This window comes from Colletotrichum jinshuiense, chromosome 4 (assembly GCF_051148585.1).
Source record: "Colletotrichum jinshuiense chromosome 4, complete sequence".
NCBI classification, from domain to species: Eukaryota; Fungi; Ascomycota; class Sordariomycetes; order Glomerellales; family Glomerellaceae; genus Colletotrichum; species Colletotrichum jinshuiense.
Genome location: NC_139311.1, coordinates 3,256,771 through 3,274,947, shown reverse-complemented (window position 1 = coordinate 3,274,947; position 18,177 = coordinate 3,256,771). Strand labels below are relative to the sequence as shown.

At 56.0% G+C, this 18,177-nt stretch overlaps 3 protein-coding genes across 3 annotated transcripts; 2 read left to right on the top strand and 1 right to left on the bottom strand.

The window, feature by feature from the left end:
• Positions 1–135: 135 nt before the first annotated feature.
• On the bottom strand, positions 136–4,093 carry EsH8_IV_000806 (CPSF A subunit region-domain-containing protein; the record flags this gene model as incomplete). The annotated part of the gene is made up of 3 exons (XM_083265696.1): positions 136–1,450; positions 1,622–3,701; positions 3,850–4,093. The coding sequence occupies 3 exons, from the start codon at positions 4,091–4,093 to the stop codon at positions 136–138; spliced, it is 3,639 nt and encodes a 1,212-aa protein (XP_083124591.1).
• Positions 4,094–4,427: 334 nt separating this feature from the next.
• EsH8_IV_000805 (zinc-finger of mitochondrial splicing suppressor 51-domain-containing protein) lies at positions 4,428–6,044 on the top strand (the record flags this gene model as incomplete). Its single annotated transcript, XM_083265695.1, has 3 exons — positions 4,428–5,256; positions 5,308–5,965; positions 6,017–6,044. 3 exons carry the CDS (start codon positions 4,428–4,430, stop codon positions 6,042–6,044), a joined length of 1,515 nt encoding a protein of 504 aa, XP_083124590.1.
• Positions 6,045–6,932: 888 nt separating this feature from the next.
• On the top strand, positions 6,933–10,358 carry EsH8_IV_000804 (PXA domain-containing protein; the record flags this gene model as incomplete). Its single annotated transcript, XM_083265694.1, has 3 exons — positions 6,933–7,461; positions 7,518–8,319; positions 9,770–10,358. The coding sequence occupies 3 exons, from the start codon at positions 6,933–6,935 to the stop codon at positions 10,356–10,358; spliced, it is 1,920 nt and encodes a 639-aa protein (XP_083124589.1).
• Positions 10,359–18,177: the final 7,819 nt, after the last annotated feature.

Genomic DNA, 18,177 nt, shown 5'->3' with positions numbered 1-18,177 from the left:
GCCTGTATAGAACGCCGCTACCAAATACCCTTGTAACGCTTTGTACACAATACACGCAACATTTCCCAACATCTCGGCACGGATATCCACTCGCAAGCAGACCTGTCCGCATATAAAACAACAACCTCCGCAACCTTAAAAGGCGGACCGCGTCCGAATGTCGGAAATCTTTCGCTCAATCTCCCGCACCGACCGGTCCAGCTCGCCGGCAATCATCTGTTTCTTGTCGTTGGGCAGGAGCGTGAATCTCTCGCAGAGGTCGCCGTCGATGACGCCCTTGACGGGGACGTAGTAGCCGCGGTACATGAGATGGTCTCTGCCGGCGAGCGGCGCGTCCTCGGTACGCATGTGCTGTTCGAGGTTTTGGAAGAAGTCTACATCCTCGCGGGTGACGAAGGGGATGAAGACACCGATGGTGCCGTTGATGCCGCTCCAGAGAAGGACGTCCTGGCCGCCGACGACCAGGCTCGTCTTGGTGATGGTCGTGGGCACATCTTGGGTGTATGAGTGGCCGAGAAGGTTGACACGATGGGGCGTGCCGTGGAGGTAGTCCCTCGTGTTGAGGAGATGCAGACCCGCCTGCTCCTCGTCGGCTTCTTGGCTCGCCTTTTCCGGGCAACGGACGAGAAACATGTTGCCGAACTTGTCGCCTCCGGCAACCGTCTCGTAGTCCACCATTGTGGTGCACGTCACCCATCTGGAAATCGTGTCGTCGACGAAGGGGATGAGTTTGTTGGTGGTGGCCTTATAGACAACGTAGGTGATGCCGTGCTGGACATCACCGACGATGATGCGGCTTCCTTGTGTGCTCAGGGACACAATCAACTGCGGAGCCACGTCGGCCTGGGCCTTTCTGAGCATCTGTCTCAGACCCAGGTCGTATATCCTCAGGGTCTTGCCGATTCCGGCAAGCAACCTTCCCTGGAACCCGAGAAGCGCCGAGGGAGGCTCCTCGACCTTTGTCTTGTGGATGAATTCCAGTTCATGGCCATCCTCGCTAAAACGGTAGACATGGATGTAGCCTTCCGAGAACTGTCGGGGGTTCACAACCATGTCTTTGCCTGTGCCAACGATCAGGAAACTCTCGTTGTCCTGGCTGGCAAAAGACACGATCGCAGCGCTGACGGCTGCTTCGTTGTTGTCGAGGTCAACGGTCTGCAAGACGCGCTGATCCTCGGACAGAGGGTCAATGACGCTGATGCACGAAGACCAGCGACCCTTGCCTTTGGGGTATCCAAACTCTTCAGGTGGGAGAACCCGGGCGTCGCCATTGACAACACCGGGCTCTGCCATGAGTTTGGCCCGCAAGTCAGGAGGCAGCGTGTTGTTGTCTGCCTCGATTGTGTAGAACATGGGGTAGTCGGGATGCTTGAGAAGACGCCTGGGGGTGTGGGTAAGGGGTATCGACTTTTGCGTGATGGTCTCTCCCAGGTTCTCAATAGCAAAAATCCTGAATCTTGTTAGTCGCCGTTCAAAACATTCAACTCCGTTTGAAATGGGGTTTGAAGTAGACTTCAGTAGGAACAATTGGTATGTTGCGTAAGACCTCATGGCACTTTGGCATAGGATCCCAAATTTCTCATCATGTCAGGAAGGGTGTAAGTAGAAGAACATTGCTTACCTTAATGATTGGCCTTGGATGCCAACAACACCCTCCTCGCACTGCTCGCTGCTGAAGTTCCAGATCCACTCGAGATCAACGTAGTTCAGTGGCGTGACAACGAAGCCTCGGGTGATGGGGTCGGAGTATCCAAGCCACGGACGGGAGCTCAATCCTATCACGCAAGTCCGTCCTTGGACAGTAACTTGGAATAACCGCACCGGCTTGGGGCCGAGGAACTTTTGCCTCGTGTCGGTGAGTTCTCCAGTGATCTCGTCCAAAACGGTGCGGAGGTAGACACCGGAATGGAGGCCGATGTGGAGGTAGAGTGTTGATCCGCCGGATGAAGAGTCATCCATGGCAATGATGGCCAGGGACGACGGGGGGGCGGTCAGAGCTTGGACTGACTTGCTCTCGAGCGTCGATTCGGGGTCCAGAGATAGAACACGTACGGTGCTGTCATCGCACCCTACGGCCAAGAAAGAGCTTCGCAACCGGCCTTCCGGCACTTCGCCCAAGCTCAGACACGTGACAGTTCCAAACATCTCCTTCTTCTCATCGTACTCGGCCAGGGATCCATCGCCGTCCATCTCAAAGTAGACGATCTCACCCGAGCTGAGAGCAACTGCAACCTGGTGCTCATTCGTCGTCGCCGCGACAATGGACCGATGTTGCGGCGCCGCCCACTCGTTGACGTGGCCATTGCGAATGTGACGAATGCCCTTAGGGTGGACCTGGATGAGGCCGTCCTCGCCAAGCAGCTGTGCCGCCAACGTAGGCACGGACGTCAGGAAACCGGAGTCGCTGACTTCTTCGACGGTTTCGCCGATGCTCAGTACGAGCGTGCCGTTTGTGAACGACAGCACGATGTAAGCATCGTACTGGTCGCCGCGGCTCAACTTCAAAGTCCAAACGGCTGAAGGAATGCCTGGCAATTCCGAGGCAACGATTTCATTAACTTCCAAGCCATGCTTGAGCATCCTGAATGTGCTGCGAGCACCGTTGCCGCAGGCTGTGTAGATTTGCGGTGCGTCCTCGCCAGTGAGATTCGCCACCTTGCAGTCCAGCAAGGGGTTCATGGAGTCAATGCTCTCAACAAGAGCAAGATTCTCCATGGGCCGCGGGTGGAAATACACGGCTTCATAACCGGCCTTGGGATCTGAGGGAAAGTCGTCGCTTGAAAACTCCAGTTCTTCGTCGTCGTCTCCAAGCTTCTCGAACTGGTAGAACTGATGATTACCAAACTGGCTGGTGGCGTACAAGAAACCGCTCTTGAGGATGCACAGGCTAGACGAAACCGGCACGGTGTCGAAGTACTTGATCTTGAGTCTCTTCACTTCGCCAGTGGGGTTGCCGTCCGCGTCCTCGACCATATCGATGGTGGCCTTGAAAAGGTCACCATCTTCGGTCTGCAGCAGAAAGAAGAAGGCACCGGCACTGCCCTTGAGCTTGTGCATGACACCCGAAACGACGTGGCGTTTTCTTGATGGGTCTTCTGTTGCACCGCGTCTGCGCGGTATCGGCACGCGGAACGCTTCCTGGTTGGAATGCCTATATGTGATGTTTTCCTCTCCACAAACCAAGACTCCGCTGGGGCCATCCTGGCCACCTGGAACCTGGAAAAGCAGAGACGCCGTGGGATCTACTGGTTCGGACCATTTCCGGACGACATGGTTCAGACCAAGGTCCAGTTCGTAGTACACAAGCTGGGTCTCTGCTTCCCGGGCAGACTCTCCTGTAGGGTCTTGGTCTGCCTCGGTGTACTCGATTTCAAGCGCGGCGAACACAGGGTTTGCGTAGCCAACGTCTAGCGCAACCATGGACAGCACAAGCACGCCAGGCTTGTGTGCTTCCAGCGGCGAAGAGATTGTGAGCTCGGCCTGCGAATTGCGGTTGAGAACGTAGACAAGCTTGTTCTTCTCGACAGAGGCAATCAGGCACGCTCTGCCTTTGGGATCACAGGCGAGGTACTCCCCAGGTATGACTCGTCGTACCCCAGACTTGCCAAAAGTCTCCAGATGCAGACGTTGAAATCGATTCTGTGCAGGGATATACTCGACGATAGTGATCCTTCCAGAGTCAGTCGCGAGAATGAGATAGTCTTTGACACAAGGTCAGCAAAGTCCTTAGACAATCAGGTCTCGCCTCCGAAGTCGAGCGACATTGACTGCAGTGACACCTGTCGCGACCGGCAAGCTTCAACAATCACTAAGTGAAGCTTCAAAAGGAAGAGGGGGCACGAGACTTACCTTTGTTGCTTCCAGCCAGCCGAAATGCGGCCATGGACCGGATAATTCCAAAAATATCGTGCGAGAGAAGCGTGATGACCTTGCCCTGCGAAGGGTCCGGGCGTAACAGAGTCAACCGCGATCCCGACGCCGTTATGATATTCTGCTCCTTTGTCCCGGAGAACTGACCCAGCACCGCCTGAGTGACATTGGTAGGCGGCTGGAGGGTCAGGGAATAGAGGAACATGTTCGAGGTCGTCGCCATGTTTGCAGCTGAGCGCAGATAGCCTGCGCGGCCTCGGGTTCGAGCTCAAATGTATGTATGTGCGAGACACGAGACGCGGTGGTGTTTTTGAGGTGTAGGTGGATTGGGAGGCTGGGGAGCTCCAACACAAAATTTCAGAAGCTCCAGGTGCCCACTTGGCGGCTGAGACGAGTTTGCTGCGGGACCCGGGATGCCGGCGCTTCAGTTGATCCGGGAGCACCCCGAAATTTTGGGTCAATCCACAGAGAGAGAGAGCTCCAGCAGCTCGCCGGCATAGCATTGCTTTGGCATCATCGCAAGTCGCAACTGGCCTCGCCGTACATCATTGCCCAAAATGGAGCCGGCACTGCGACGTGCAGCATCTGGCGTTTGCGGACAGTGCTCCGCGACGCTGAAGAGGCAATTGATTGCCAATGGAGTCTCCCGAACCGTTCCTCGAATCGCATCAGCCCACACGACCCGAAGCCTCCATTCCACCGTTCCCCGGAAATCGAAGGCAGGCAATGCGGCGACGAGACACTTTTCTTCGACCCCGAAAGCCTCCCACGAAGCAGCCGCGGCTAAGTTCACTGCTGCAGAGGCCCCTGCCTCTAAACTTCGATCGGACAACCTCTTCCACTCCTTCACGAACTCCCCCATCCCAGAGATCCGGCGCCGTGCGGCTTTCATGAGACAGCATGCGTATTGCCCTCACCCGGAGCACCGCGCAACCCGAGTTCCCACCGTTGCTCATCATGGAGAGGAGAGCTCGTCGCAAACGGGCCATCTTGCACCGGCGCACGTCGATTTCGAATGCCCCGACTGCGGAATCCCCGTTTACTGCAGCAAGGAGCACTGGATGGATGACTACGAAGCCCACCTGGAAATTTGTGACACTCTGAAGGAGATCAATGAGGACGACCATGACCTCCGTTCCGGACGTGCGTTTCCCGAGTTTGTTATGGCGGAGGAACAAATGCCCGAGGCCGTCGTCAACATGTCGAACTGGGATACCTTCATGTACAGCCGCGAGTTCGAGGCCGTCAACGACGAGCGCAGCATGCGGCAGGTCACCAAGATGCTTACATATCCCATCACCATTGGCAGTGTTTTGCATGAGTTGAGTCCTTACAGCATCAAGCAAGGCGGGAGGCTGACAAGCGAGGGTCTGAAGAGCTTGAGTGGTGAGTCGGCGAACATTGCGGCAGGCTAGCATTGAACTGACGTGGTGGTAGCTTTGCGGTACACTCTCCACCCTCAGCTGTCCGGAAAGGGCACAACCATGAAGGAGCTCCGTCCCGAGGCACCTCCTGTGCGAGTATTCTGCCTGGGAGCCCGTGCTGAATCATCGCTGCCCAGAAACGTCTGGGTCCAGCTTGCGCATCTTTTCCCCGAGAGCAAGATCCATCTCATCTTCATCGGCCCCGAGAGCATGGCGAACCGGGACGACGAGTTCCCACTGCCCCCGCGAACACCCGAGAACCCCTTTGGAATGGTCGTTGAGGACCGGATATCGCACAAGCTGAAGATCAGCACCATTGTTGACTACTACCACACCATCCACAAGACGGGATACTTTGCCCCGTATGACCCGTACTTTGACTGCTTCTGTCTCTTCCACCCCGGTCTGGGCCATCCTGCGAGCAGCCACGAGTGGACTGAGACACTCCCACTGCTTCTGGAGACCAAGCTTCCCATCATCTCCACGGGCTATACGCAGTTTGATATGGAAAGGGACATCGAGTGGGTTCGAAAGACGGCGGCTGGCGAGTTCGACGTCTTGTTGGAGCCAGGCGAAAACCTCTTCCGCAGTATGAGGTGGGACCTTAACGATCAGGACCCCCAGGATGTCAGCTGTGGAAACTGGGGAGTGTGGGCGTTCCGTGGAAAGAGGTAAGCAACTTGACTATATCATTGACAAAAAGCAACGCTAATAAGAAGTAGATATGAGACGGCTACGAAGGACGAATAAGCGGAAGCGGTATTCATTGGACGAAAGAGAGCAGGTAATGATGCCAGGCCAACTGTAGAAGCTCTGTAAATAAGTGTACTATACTGTCACCGGCATGGGCATTGTACAACAGAAGACGAAAAGAAAATCAAGACCGAGTCGACTCTATACTCTCACTCTTATATGCTCCGGCTGCAAAACAACTGGATGTTATGGGGGCTTTCTGAGAGGGTGCCTTGCAGCCCCAATGTCACATGATATGCCATCGACATTGCGCCATGCATCGTATGCGTATTGTGTTCATATTTATATGTATATTTCGCTACTTGAGGAAGAGCTGGACGTGAATCAAAAGCTGAATAGCTCTGCGGGAGACGTGAGTAACCGAATTATTCAAATAGGTTGGGAAGTAGAGTCCAACACGAGTACACCAATTCGTCATGCCAAGGCTTGAATACCTGCGGAAACCCTCACTCGCCTGCTTGTGGTTGAATCGCACTAGCAAGACAAGCTCATGCATTGTCAGGCGCTCCGGCGGGCTGGGTTGGTGGTCGGGAATGAAGTGCCGGAGCGCCCTCTGCAGACGCGGGCCATTCCGGCAGGTGTCTTATGTAAGGCGCCTCAAGTTCCCGGTGGGCTGCTGCAGCGCACGGGGCCACGGCCGTTGAGCCGCCCAGCGCACCTGCAACGGGAGACCAGCCCTTCCCTGCAATCGACCAGCACCGGGGGTAGGTCCCCATTTTCCGCCCGCCGTCACTCAACCACAGACCAGCGTCGTCCGAAATCTTGCTGGCTGCAAGTCAAAGTTGACGACAGTTCTTCTTCGTCACCCATCGCCAAAGGGCCATACGCGCCCAAACCTGCCTGCTTCAGATCATGAAACTGTGGTTTCTTCAACGATAGACGGCCATGGCAGCTGTCGTTACCCCTCGCGCTCCGACGCCGCGCCCGAAAGGCCCCGCGACAGTCAGCTTCTCGAACGACGCGGCCTCCGTCGTCCCTGCACCTTTACCTACACCCGCTGCCGACCGACCCCGTCCTCCGCTGCAAGGAAATCCCTCCGGCCGCCGATCTGCCCGGTCCACGCCCACGGACTTTCTCTCCGACAAGGCCACTGCTGCCTTCATCCGTCGCGTTTTATGCTCCAAGCATCTGGCCGAAAAGGGGAGGACAACCCCCGCCCCGATCGAGGAGTTGCTCCCACCCCTGACCAGCCGGAACGATGTCGACCTGCAGCTTTACGCACTCATTTCTGTCATCTTGCGGGAATACGTACAGGCGTGGTACAGCAAGATAACCCCGGACGACACCTTTGTCGACGAAATCGTTCAGATAATAGCCCACTGTACGAGAGCTTTGGAACAACGGCTGCGAAAGGTCGATTTGGAAAGCCTTCTGCTTGACGAGCTGCCGGACTTGTTGGACAGACACATCCTAGGTGAGAGAAACACTTACCGTGTTACTTCGGTGCCTCACTGACAGTCAGCCCGACAGCTTACCGTGCGGCGCATGAACCGGTTTCCAGGCCTCCAACCGAGATAGACCCACGAGAGGTGTATCACTCCCTCTGCCCTCTGGCACCCTTATCGCCTATACCTCGACCAGGAGACGACTCGTCTATTGCGGATCAGCAAAGGAACGAGGCAGTCTACCGTCAACTCCTAGTGCAAGGGGTCTTGGCCGTTCTCTTGCCAACCGAGGACCTCGAAAATGATTGCCTAACCTCCCTGGTCGGTCAAATCTTCTCCGAGCTCATCATTGGCAACGTTCTTGCCAATCGCCTCTCGCAACCATGGCTCATCTACGAGTGTCTCATCATTGTTACTAGAGTCCTTGGGAGGGGATCGTCAGAGCCTATCGAAGAAGGGGTTGTGGAGGCTTTGCAGGCCGGGTCAACATCCGCGCTACCTAAACCGGCCCGTCGCAGTTGGTCCATCCAGGGGGCGTTTTGGTCACTCGTGCAATGGTCATTCCTCGCATTCACAACGATCCGTATCCTCGTCACCACTATCGCCATGTCTTCATCCCTGCCCCCCAGGTCAGACGAGGACGTCAACGAGAAAAGCGACATGACAGGTCAAATATCGAATCCGAAGACGCCGGATCCTGCAGCTAACTCGGACGAGGCACGGCCTGTGAAGACACCTATCATCACCTTCAAGCTATGGACCTGCATATCGGACTTGATCGAAATGGACACTCGCATGCCTTGGTTGAGTGGAACGCTCTCGATGCTTCAGCTAGGAGCCATGAAAGGCCCAGGCCGTGTTGCTGGCCTCAATGGAGCCGTGGACAGGTAGGCAATCACCGCTCGCTTTCTCTCCCCCCTCCCCCTTCTTGGCAAATTCACGTCACACCACATGAGGTTCATGTCACTGGACCTCGGCCAGCTCCAGTGAGCATCCAGTACCGCGCTTTGGAGCAAGTGCGTAAGACGGGACCACCATTCTCACGACAGTCTAGTGGGCTGCACAGTGGATAGGCTTGCTGATGAGATTGATACGGCTTACGACGGCACGGTATGGGGTGCACGCAGCAGGGGGGGTCGAGTCGCTTGCAGGAGCGCGAAAAAAGGCCGAAACATGCTGTGCGACACTCCCACCCGGCCCATTCTGCGACCCAACCCTGACTTGACCTCTTCCCCCGTTTCCTCGAAAGATGCGGTTGCATTCCAAGGACCTCGTGGCCTGTAGCCAATCGCAGCTGGCGTCAACGTTGCTGGCCTCCGATTTGCTTGATACGCCCTCGCGGGGCTACGCTCCCATCCACCAGAAAGCCTCATTTACGCGCCCAGGTCCAACAACGAGCATCACTTTGCAAGGGTTTTCCCCCCCATCACCGTCATCTCTTTCATCCGCGCACACCTACGGAGACGCGGTGCTCAGTCACTCAGCGGTCAGGCTTTGCTTCGCACCCGCCCCACTGTCTGCCAGCCTGCAATCCCATTCCAGTGCTGGAAGTTGACGCGCACGCCGCCGGGGCCGGAGTCTTACTTCCAAAGTTGCTTTCGCGATCAAGGTCCCGATGGGGTTTACCATGGGCTTGCGTCCCTGACCGCCTATCGATACATGACAATCTCTCAGTTGGAACGGCCCCGGACACAAGCAGTAACTCGACCCGTTCCGGAAAACGGGCTGGCAGCTCGTCCCCGTCCAGCGGCTAACCGCCTGTTCTCCGTCATCCGATGCGAAGCTTGGCTAGACCCGAACTGGGAAGACGAGGTGCACCCCGGCTGACGTCTCGACTCTCGTGCATTGGGTGGCTTGCTTGCCGTGCACACCACCCTCCGTCGCGAGGAAACCGCACATTCGCCACGAACGGCTCGCGGTCCCGCCCATGAAGGCAGTGCCTGGGAGCGACCACGAGAATCCTATTCCTCTTGCTTCGTCCGTATTGATGACCGAGTCACAAAGAGGCTCGCTGTCCGGCTACCAAGCATCGCACGCCATGTGAAGTTTCCAAGGCGTCCTCACGACCGGCCTTTCCAAAGGCAATACTCATCGCAAGCGCGCCATCAGCCGTGCCCGACCCCTGCTCCATTTCTCGTGTTACCACTGTCTAGCCCTTTCCATTCCGTCCCATCTCCTGCGTTCCATGTCCTCGCTCGTCCCCCCTCCCGCAGATCATTGCTTCCCTTTGCCAGTTTACACAAACGACCCTGCACCCCCACGCATTGGCCTTTACGATTCTCCGAGTCGGAAGCGTACCCGTGACTGACAAAGAGCGCTTGCCGCATCGAAATATAGGCTCATTTCGCACACCATTCACCAACGCCTTCTCGACGCCGCATACCTGCCAACCCTTCTCCGCTCCATCCGCGCCGCCCTGTTTCCCAACAACGCCCCCGGCGTCTCAACCCTTGTAGCCCCCTCATCCGACGAGGAGCTGCGTGCCCTGCGCCGCAGATGCGCTAGCGCCGTTCTGGCCCAAATCCCGCCCTGGCTGGCCAGACTGTACCTAGGCGGGCGTGGGCTTGGCCTCCGGTGGCGGTCCGGTCCGGCCTCGAAATGCGCTGCTGCTACTGCTGCTGCTAGCGAAGACGAGGCCGGCGCTCCTGGCAGGGGTGGCGGCAATAGTACCGAGGCGGCCGTCGCTGCCAATCGTGACGATGGCAATATGGGTGACAGCAGCAACGGCACAAGGCTTACAGGCAGGGATGACGACCAGCAGCGAATGCTGTCCGAAATCGAGGAGGGCGTCCTCGACATCTTCTCCGACGAGTACTGCAACAAGCACCTCGTCTACAGCATGCTGGAGTTGATTCTGGTGAGGCTGATGCCCGAGCTGGCGGACAAGGGCATCGCCGAACTATGGGAGGAGCGCCTGAGTTTATGAGAGTTGCACGATTCTACGCTTTTCCTTGTGTGTGTTTTTCAGTGCTTTAGATACCCTTTCGTCGAGAAACGCAACGTCTCTGTTCAATATCAGTCACGATCATGCAGAGGTACTGCAAGAGAGAGAGGGGGGGAGAAATAGAGAGGGATAGGGAGAGTGAGAGCGGAGTGACAGAGAAACGATGTTTGATTTTTTTGCTCGTGTGTTTGCGCAGACCAGTTTGGGAGAGGGAGAAGAAAAAAAGGGGGCAAATCCCTGAAATAAATGCAAAAGGGGCCGCCCGGTTTTTTTCGGTTTTCCACGCATACTCTGGCCGGGGCAACGCGAGTCTCGCTTGTGTCGACTCGGGAGGTGAATGCCTCTCACCCCTCTTTCCATCGTCTCCCCATCTTCCTCGGGCCTCTTCCCATCGTGCTCTCGCTGCCGCCATGTCTGCATCTCAAACCATCCCCGCCTGCATGCCCCTGCCTGATCGTTGATTGATTATGATAACCCGGGCCCCCTCCGTCCCCCGCATCCGCCACTCCCGTCAATGTCCAATGATCAAGTCATTCACCAGACCCTCCCCCAACTTCCAGAACTCCCCTGGATCTCAATGCCTAGCTATCTATCCCAGCCCACCGACCGCAACCCCATCCGTGCCCCACAATGCAGAGAGCGTAAAGAAAGCTTGGGAATAATACAGCGGCGGATATTGTGAATACCCGGGAATACCGACGATACCAGTGAAACCGTCAAGTAAAAAGGAAAGGGAGCAAAATCCGAAAACGGGATAAAAATGAAAAAGAAAGTGGGGGAAATAACTATGCTAACAAGTGGCCGAGAAAAAATTTCAAGACAAACAGGTCGAGGAAAGAGTGAACAGAAAGAAGCCTATAGATAAAAGATCCAAAATCGCGCATGGGGAAACATTCGGTGTTCGCGTGAGCGGAAAGATCTTTCCTTGATAAGCGGCGGTGTGTAGAAGAGGGGGGGGGGTTAAAGGGGGTATATAGATGTGTCGATTGAGGTATGTTGGAGGGGGGAAACGGGTGTTGATGTGGTGTTTCAAGTGAAAGAGAGTGAAAGAGAAAACTTTTCTGCGCGGTCGTCTTCCAAATAACCTCCTTTCCGGCTCTGTAATGATAAGGTATATATTCTGCTCATATTTCAGTGTCGTGAGACTGGGAGCCTGGAAAGTGAGGTCCTCGAGACGAGACCGTCGTCGCAGAGTGAGAAGCCTCAAGGTCCATTGATGGAAGCCTAGGGCATGTCGTGAGACATTAACCGTGTATTCCTGGGACCTTTTCGGTCCCCACGATAAGTATTGCCGATGATGTGTTATTTTCCCCGAAACCGAAATCCGATCACGGCGAGCTGGGTTGCGTTCTTCGCAGAACTCTCGCCGAGTCTAGAGGTTGGTAAGACCAAGTGATGGCCGTTGTCCTGTTGCTATAGCTGCCCCCACGCACAGATGCGTGAGGTGGTCCGGTCCCAAATACAGCCCAAAATCAAAGCAAACAAACGCCTTAGGAAACAATGGAAATTCGTGCCGGAAAGGAGAAGACTGCTGCAATAGAACTGTCGTCGTTTCGCCTGCAAAGCCGGCCGGAAGAGCGTCGGCCGGAGTAATCACTGAGTCACGACTGGCTCGGATTTTATCTCGAGAGACATTGGAGGCGGGTGTTGCGGTGACATCTCAGTGTCTCCCTCGGGAATTCGGTCCAGAATTCCCAATGATTGGGGTGCTCCGGCTTTGGCGAGCTGATGCTGCTGTAGCCGCAACTTCTCCGTCAACCTGAGCATCACCACATACTCCGTCTGGTCCAGCAAGCCCCCTGCATTTGTGCTTTGTATGTAGCTTAGCAACGTGTCTGCTGCTTTCCGGGCATCCTCCTGTGTTGGAGACGTCGGGGAAGAACCTGCTGGAGTGGTGGCTGAGCGCCCGGCAATGCTGCTGTTGCTGCTGCTGTGGCGCAGATGTGGCGAGGAAGTAATGGCAGTGTCAAGGCCAAAATGCGGCGCGTTCATCTCGTGAATCGGCGATTCCAGCGCGGAAGACGGTGCCGTGGCAGCCGGGTGGTATTTCGGCGTCAAGGGCTCCGTGGTGGCCGCCTGATTCATGTACTCTAGGTCGAGAGTGGGGAATGTCTGACTTCTCGGCCTTTGGAAGTTTGAAGCGGCTCCTCCATGTAGTTGACGGGATGGATCAGCGGGGAGAAACCCTCCGGCGTTCGGGTCAGGCGAGAACGTGAAGGTCGTTGTGGGGCTCAGAGCGCTTCCTGAGAAGGACGAATTCCCTGCGTCAGTCAATGCACTGTTGAGAGAGGTTGTGCTTTGCGAGTTGGTGTGCTTGTAGGCGGCGCCTTCCCCGTAACCGATGAAACCAAGACCATGCATGACATCTTCGTCACTTCTGTCAGCCGACAATGGAGATGGCTGCCCAGTTGGTGATGCTGGTGAGATGGCGGATGCCCCAAGAGATGGGGAACCGGAAAGCTTTGCATGGTCGGTGATGTTTGTCTCTGATGCCCTCCGAAGGAGCTTTCCTGAAACCAGAATGTTTCTCTGCTTGAACCTTTCCAACCACGTGGTGTTGATTGATTTCATCTGGCTGGCTTCAGGCCCGCCGTTGGTAGTCCTGGAAAAGTGTTTGGCTTGATCAAGAATCTCGTCGTCAGTCGGTGTCAACCCGGCTTGTTGCTGTCTCCTGACCCACGCGGCAACAGCCCGGTCGATGTCAGGAAACTTGCCCTTGTTGTGCCGCCTACCGGCGGGAGACTGGCTCCTGTCTGCCTCTGGATTAAGGTACTTTTCCTTGTTTCGTAGAACCTTTGACACGGTGCTGAGCATTTGAGGTTAGAAACGTTGACCCCTTCATCGCACCAGTGCCCAAAACCTACCTTCGCTCAACGCCAAACATGGCACCGATGTCCGTCTGCTTTACATTGGGGTGCTCGGCAGCATATTGACACATTTTCTTCCTGTCGTCGTCGGTCAAAACTCTGCGTTGCTGCGGTTGCGGGCCGTTGGACAACCGTGTCGACCTGGAAGGTGCCGCCGGAGCAACCACTGGTGCCATCCCCAAGGGTGGTGCCGAATAGCTGTTGGGGTTCGTCAACATGCTGGGCCATGTCGGCTGGGAGGGTATCATGAGCATTGGTAACTGCGCATGGGACTGTTGCGGATGAGTCTGCATTGGCTGGACCGGAGCTGGCGGAGGAGGCATTCTGCCGATTGATTCGGACGGCAAGCCATGAGTGACTGTTGGCATGAATGCGAATCCTCCGTAATCCGAAATGCTGCTATGATGGCTGTACGGACTCATGTCGCCCCAACTCTCATTACCAAAAGATGTGTGGTTGTGAGCCATGTGGCTGTCGTCGTCCTGAGCCATGTGGTTTTCCTGATCCATGGTGGCAGTGCCCATGATGGAGTGGTTCATCGTTTATATCACTTCGTTCGACCTGTAGATGAACCTAAGGAGCCAACTAGGCAAGGCTCCAAGCGGCAATGTCTGGCTGGCCTCTGGTCGTTCAATCCAAGTTCCAGGTGGGTGATTGCGAGGGGGAGGATCGCGTCGGTAGGTTTGACTTGACTGATGGGATGGCACTCGGGCCAAGTGTGGATATTCCTGATCCCGACAGATATTGGTGGGTTCGACGTTACGAACGGAGGACGGCATGCATGATAGATGCGGCCAATTGGTTTCTGAAGGCGCGCCGTGCAGGCGGTCTGCTTTGTAGGTCAAGAAGCCCTGGACCTGGGGGCGACGTGGATGCAAGCGCGTTGCAGGCTGCAGAAAGGTGTTGGGGGGAAGGGCGTCTTTCAGTCCGACTGACTAACCGACTGCCTCTGTAGGTCTCTTAATCGAGAAAGACCGGTTCTGGGTGCGGGTTCTGGGGTTCGAGTTCGAGGGCCGGCTTGAAGTGCGGGTGCAACAGCAATAGCCTTTTTAACGCGGCAACCACCCAGTTGACCATTTACCCTATTAGGACCCCTCCAACTTGTCCACGGCTTCTTGCCCGGGGCCTCTCTTTTGTGCTGTTGGTTGGCACTTGAGACAAGTTGGAAATTGAGTTGTTGTTGCTGCGAGCCGTTGCGGGTTGAATGTGGGTTTTTTGCCCCCTCTCTCGCTCTCGGTGTTGGATGGGCTCGTAGCGAGAGACGATCGGGATGAAGGGGATAAGAGAGCGATGATGAACTAACGACAAGAGTGTCAACGGCAGAGAAGAAGGCCTGTCCGCGTCTAGTCGGTCGGGCCAGTGAAGGGCAAAGGAAGACGAGCCTGGCAGGTTTGGAAAGTCGGATCGGACCAGTAGGAAGAGGAGAGCGGACAGCGGTATGCTGCAAGAATCAGACGTCGCGACGCACGAGGCAAGGCTTGAAAAGGCAGAGCTAGCAGGTCAGAGTTGGGGTAGGCGGGCTTGTCAAGATAGTAATACTACTGTGTATCAAGCGCACGGAAGGATGAAGGTGTGTGGTGCGGTGGTGGGCCGCAGTGTACATATGTACAAGCTATGCAGGAGAGGGCGGCGGACGCTTTCCATGTACCGGCAAGGGTATGGGGGGTGTGTCTCGTCTTCTCCTGGGGGGGTGGTGGGTATGATTTGAATCTAAGTCGAACCGGGGTCTTGAGCTGGGTGTGTGGCAGCAGGGCTCGCAAAGGATAAGATGGAGCTTTGGTCTGTACTTGCACCGATGCGTGGGTGATAGCTAGGCAGAGGTCAACAAGAAATGGCATGCGTAGACCGACAAGGGCTGAGCTTTCTGGTCGACGGGGAATGTAAGGACCAAAGGTTGGAATCAAAGGTCAGGTAATCTGTCTGTCAGAAGAAAGCGCTCGGGAGGGCGAGCGGCTGTAATAGGCCCAGGAGGATGGGGAGCCCGAAGGGTACGGCAACAAGACTCAAGCGCAGCACGCTCTTATGCATGAAGCATCAGGATATTGGCAGGGGACAAGAGAAATAGAGAGGCGGAGAGTATGAGGAAAAAAAGAGAGAGGGAGTGTGAAAGAGTGCAGTGAAGAGAAGGCTGTTACAAGCGAGCGCGGGAGCGAGACGCTCGAAGTCAAGGCAAATGTCGGGAAACGGAAGTCGCAGAATCCCTGTGTGAGCTGAAGATTGTTGATATTTGATGGGGGTTGCGTATTACGTGCGGTGGTTTGAGTGTTTTCATCCATGGAGACATCATAGTCGGCCTATAATTGATGGCTAGGCCATTGACAACCGCCACAGCTAGGGAATTGAGGAGGAGCTAGAAGAAGCCACTGGCTTGGTTTGTCTCCGTTGCCGCATGGGTAGAAACGACGGAGCATCTGGAAAACAGTTTTGACGGGAATGGAGCAAGCCACACACAGGCACTAGTTGGGATGTTGATTTGCTTTCGTGACCGTCACGTCTCGTCTCGTCTCTCGTCCTGTCGTGCCTCGTCTAGACCTGGCCTCGCCTCGCCATCACTGACCACTCGTGTCATCTCCACCACCAAAGGCGCGGCGAGAACGGCCACTAGCCACCCATGGCAACCGCTGCTTTCCCATTCATCTCTTGTCATGCTTTTGGGTCATGGAGAATGGAGCCCGCGTCTGTCAGCTTCCTGCGGGATGGCAACAGATCGCCCGATGGCAATGAGATTCTGTAGGAAGAGCAGATTCAGTGTCACCCGGGGGCCACGGGCGACAGACAGCGAGCCTGGAACCACCCAAGGGGGGGAGGGGCAAAGGAAAGAAAGAAAGCAAAATGTTACAGAAAAACGGTTGCTTGGTGTGGTCAATAATCATTAATCAGGCAAAGGCGAAAGCCGAGAAACGGAGGGATTGCGCGCCAATTAGCTGGCAGTAGGACCTGCTTCACGGTGAGATTACCACCCACACGACACACACGCACACGCACACAGGTCCTAGGTGACATGCCCGCTGGAGCAGTCGTCGGAGAGAGGGCGAGATGACGGAGTGACGGGCTCCAAAGAGGCGAACGGGGACCCTGGGCGGCCTGAAATTGTGAGAGCGAGGTACGGTTAGCTAAGGCAAGGTCGGTAGGTAGGGATGGGACAGGACAGGACGGGACAGCGATGGCGTTGGCTTGCGAGCGGCAGTACATGGTGTGACGGGAGGTTCCTCTTCCATGACCCGCAAGTGCTGCCCTAGCCTGGCAAGAGAGATTGGGGCAGAGGGGATGGATGTAGACAAGGTGAGTGCGGGCGAGGGCTGTGGAAGGGGACCGACCATGTCAAATGTGAGAGATGAGCAAGACGGGACGAGACGAGACGAGAGCGAGACATGGAGTCGAAGAATGACGAAAGGCAAGGCAGGGCAGGGTAGGGCAGGGCAAGGCAGGAAGGACAAGGCAAGGCAAGGCAAGTAGATAGGTAGTAGGTAGGGAGGTAAGTAGATGCTGGCGGTTGTCGAGGCAGCTCACAGAGGCCGACAGACAGACAGAGCGAGCGAGTGCGTCCGTCACTGGCTGCGATACGCTACGCTACGGGTAGATGGCATACCATAGCAGGCACGAACATGTCGCGCCGGCTGTCCACGGTCAAGATGAATGAATGGGCGGCATGGCATGGAAGGAAACGACATGGACGGATACGGACGCCAAAAGGAAGGCAAGGAAACAATGTCGTCCCATCTTGGGCAGTGGGCCGGCGGCCGGGCGCTCAGAGTCAGTGGTGCACCCGTCCTTCCCTGCTCCACCAAGAGCCCTAAGGACGCACGGGACAGGGATGTCTGAGCAGGGGGAGCAGGGTGCACTGTGAGCTCTGCAGTCTTTGCTTCCAGTCGCAGCACCGCGCTTGATACCATATCACCACGAGAACGGAGCACTGCTGCCATGGGCACGTATGGGTAGTACTATGTAGTGTAATTAGTTTAGTCTGGTCCTGAGCAAACTCGTGAACGAACGAACGAACCTCACACTCGAGAGCGGCGACTCCACTTTAGATGGCTGCCCCACTTTGTACCGCCGTGGTCCGTACCTTCCCCGAACGAACGAACGAACGAACGAGGTTCAAACAGGGCAACTTCAACCACCCCTCTCCTTCCCCCTCCTGGAGAGAGGGGGGAAAAACCCAAAAGCAAAAAAACGAAAAAAAAAAAGAACATCGAGGTCCCGTTCATCTTCCATGACCCTCCCCCCCGGCTCACGAGGGGGGGCTTGTTCGCTGCTTCTCTTCTCCCATAGGGCCCATCGATGCCCAATCCTCCATCATTGCGACTCATGGAGCTCCATGTCTGCTCCCTTCGGCTCCTCCCATCCAAATTTTCAACAAGCATTCTCTGCCCGCTAGGCCAGCATCGACTGCCAGTAACAATCTCCCTCCGGACTCAGAGACCCTGACTGGATCGGAGCTCCAACTTTCCTGCCTTCCCGCTGCCCTAGCTGCGCCGCCTGCCGCCCTTCTATTCGATCCTTGGGGCGCCTGCCTCCACCCTCTCCAGCCGCTCCAACACAGCTACCTCTCTCTATCTGCCAGAAACACATCCACTCAACGCCTTCGTCATCTGACTGCTTTCGCGACGGATCCCATTCTGACCGACACTTCGTCATGGGCTCGATTCGTTATCCTTTGAAGAATACGAGACAGTAGAACGCGCGAATAGAACATCAAGACACGCTCCAAGCACCGCTTGAACCCCCGAATGGAGTCTTGTTTCGCCGCAGTGCCCAGCTCTGTCCTCTCGTTGCCACCCCGTGTCGACACCATATGTGCGCGTAACTCGGCATCCCAATCGCAGAACCACACCCCCCCTCTGCTGCTCTCCGCCTTCTCCAACTTCAATCTCCAAACCGTGGCGCTGCACAGAGGCCTCATCCAGCTTCTACGTAGTGTACTTCTTTTTTCC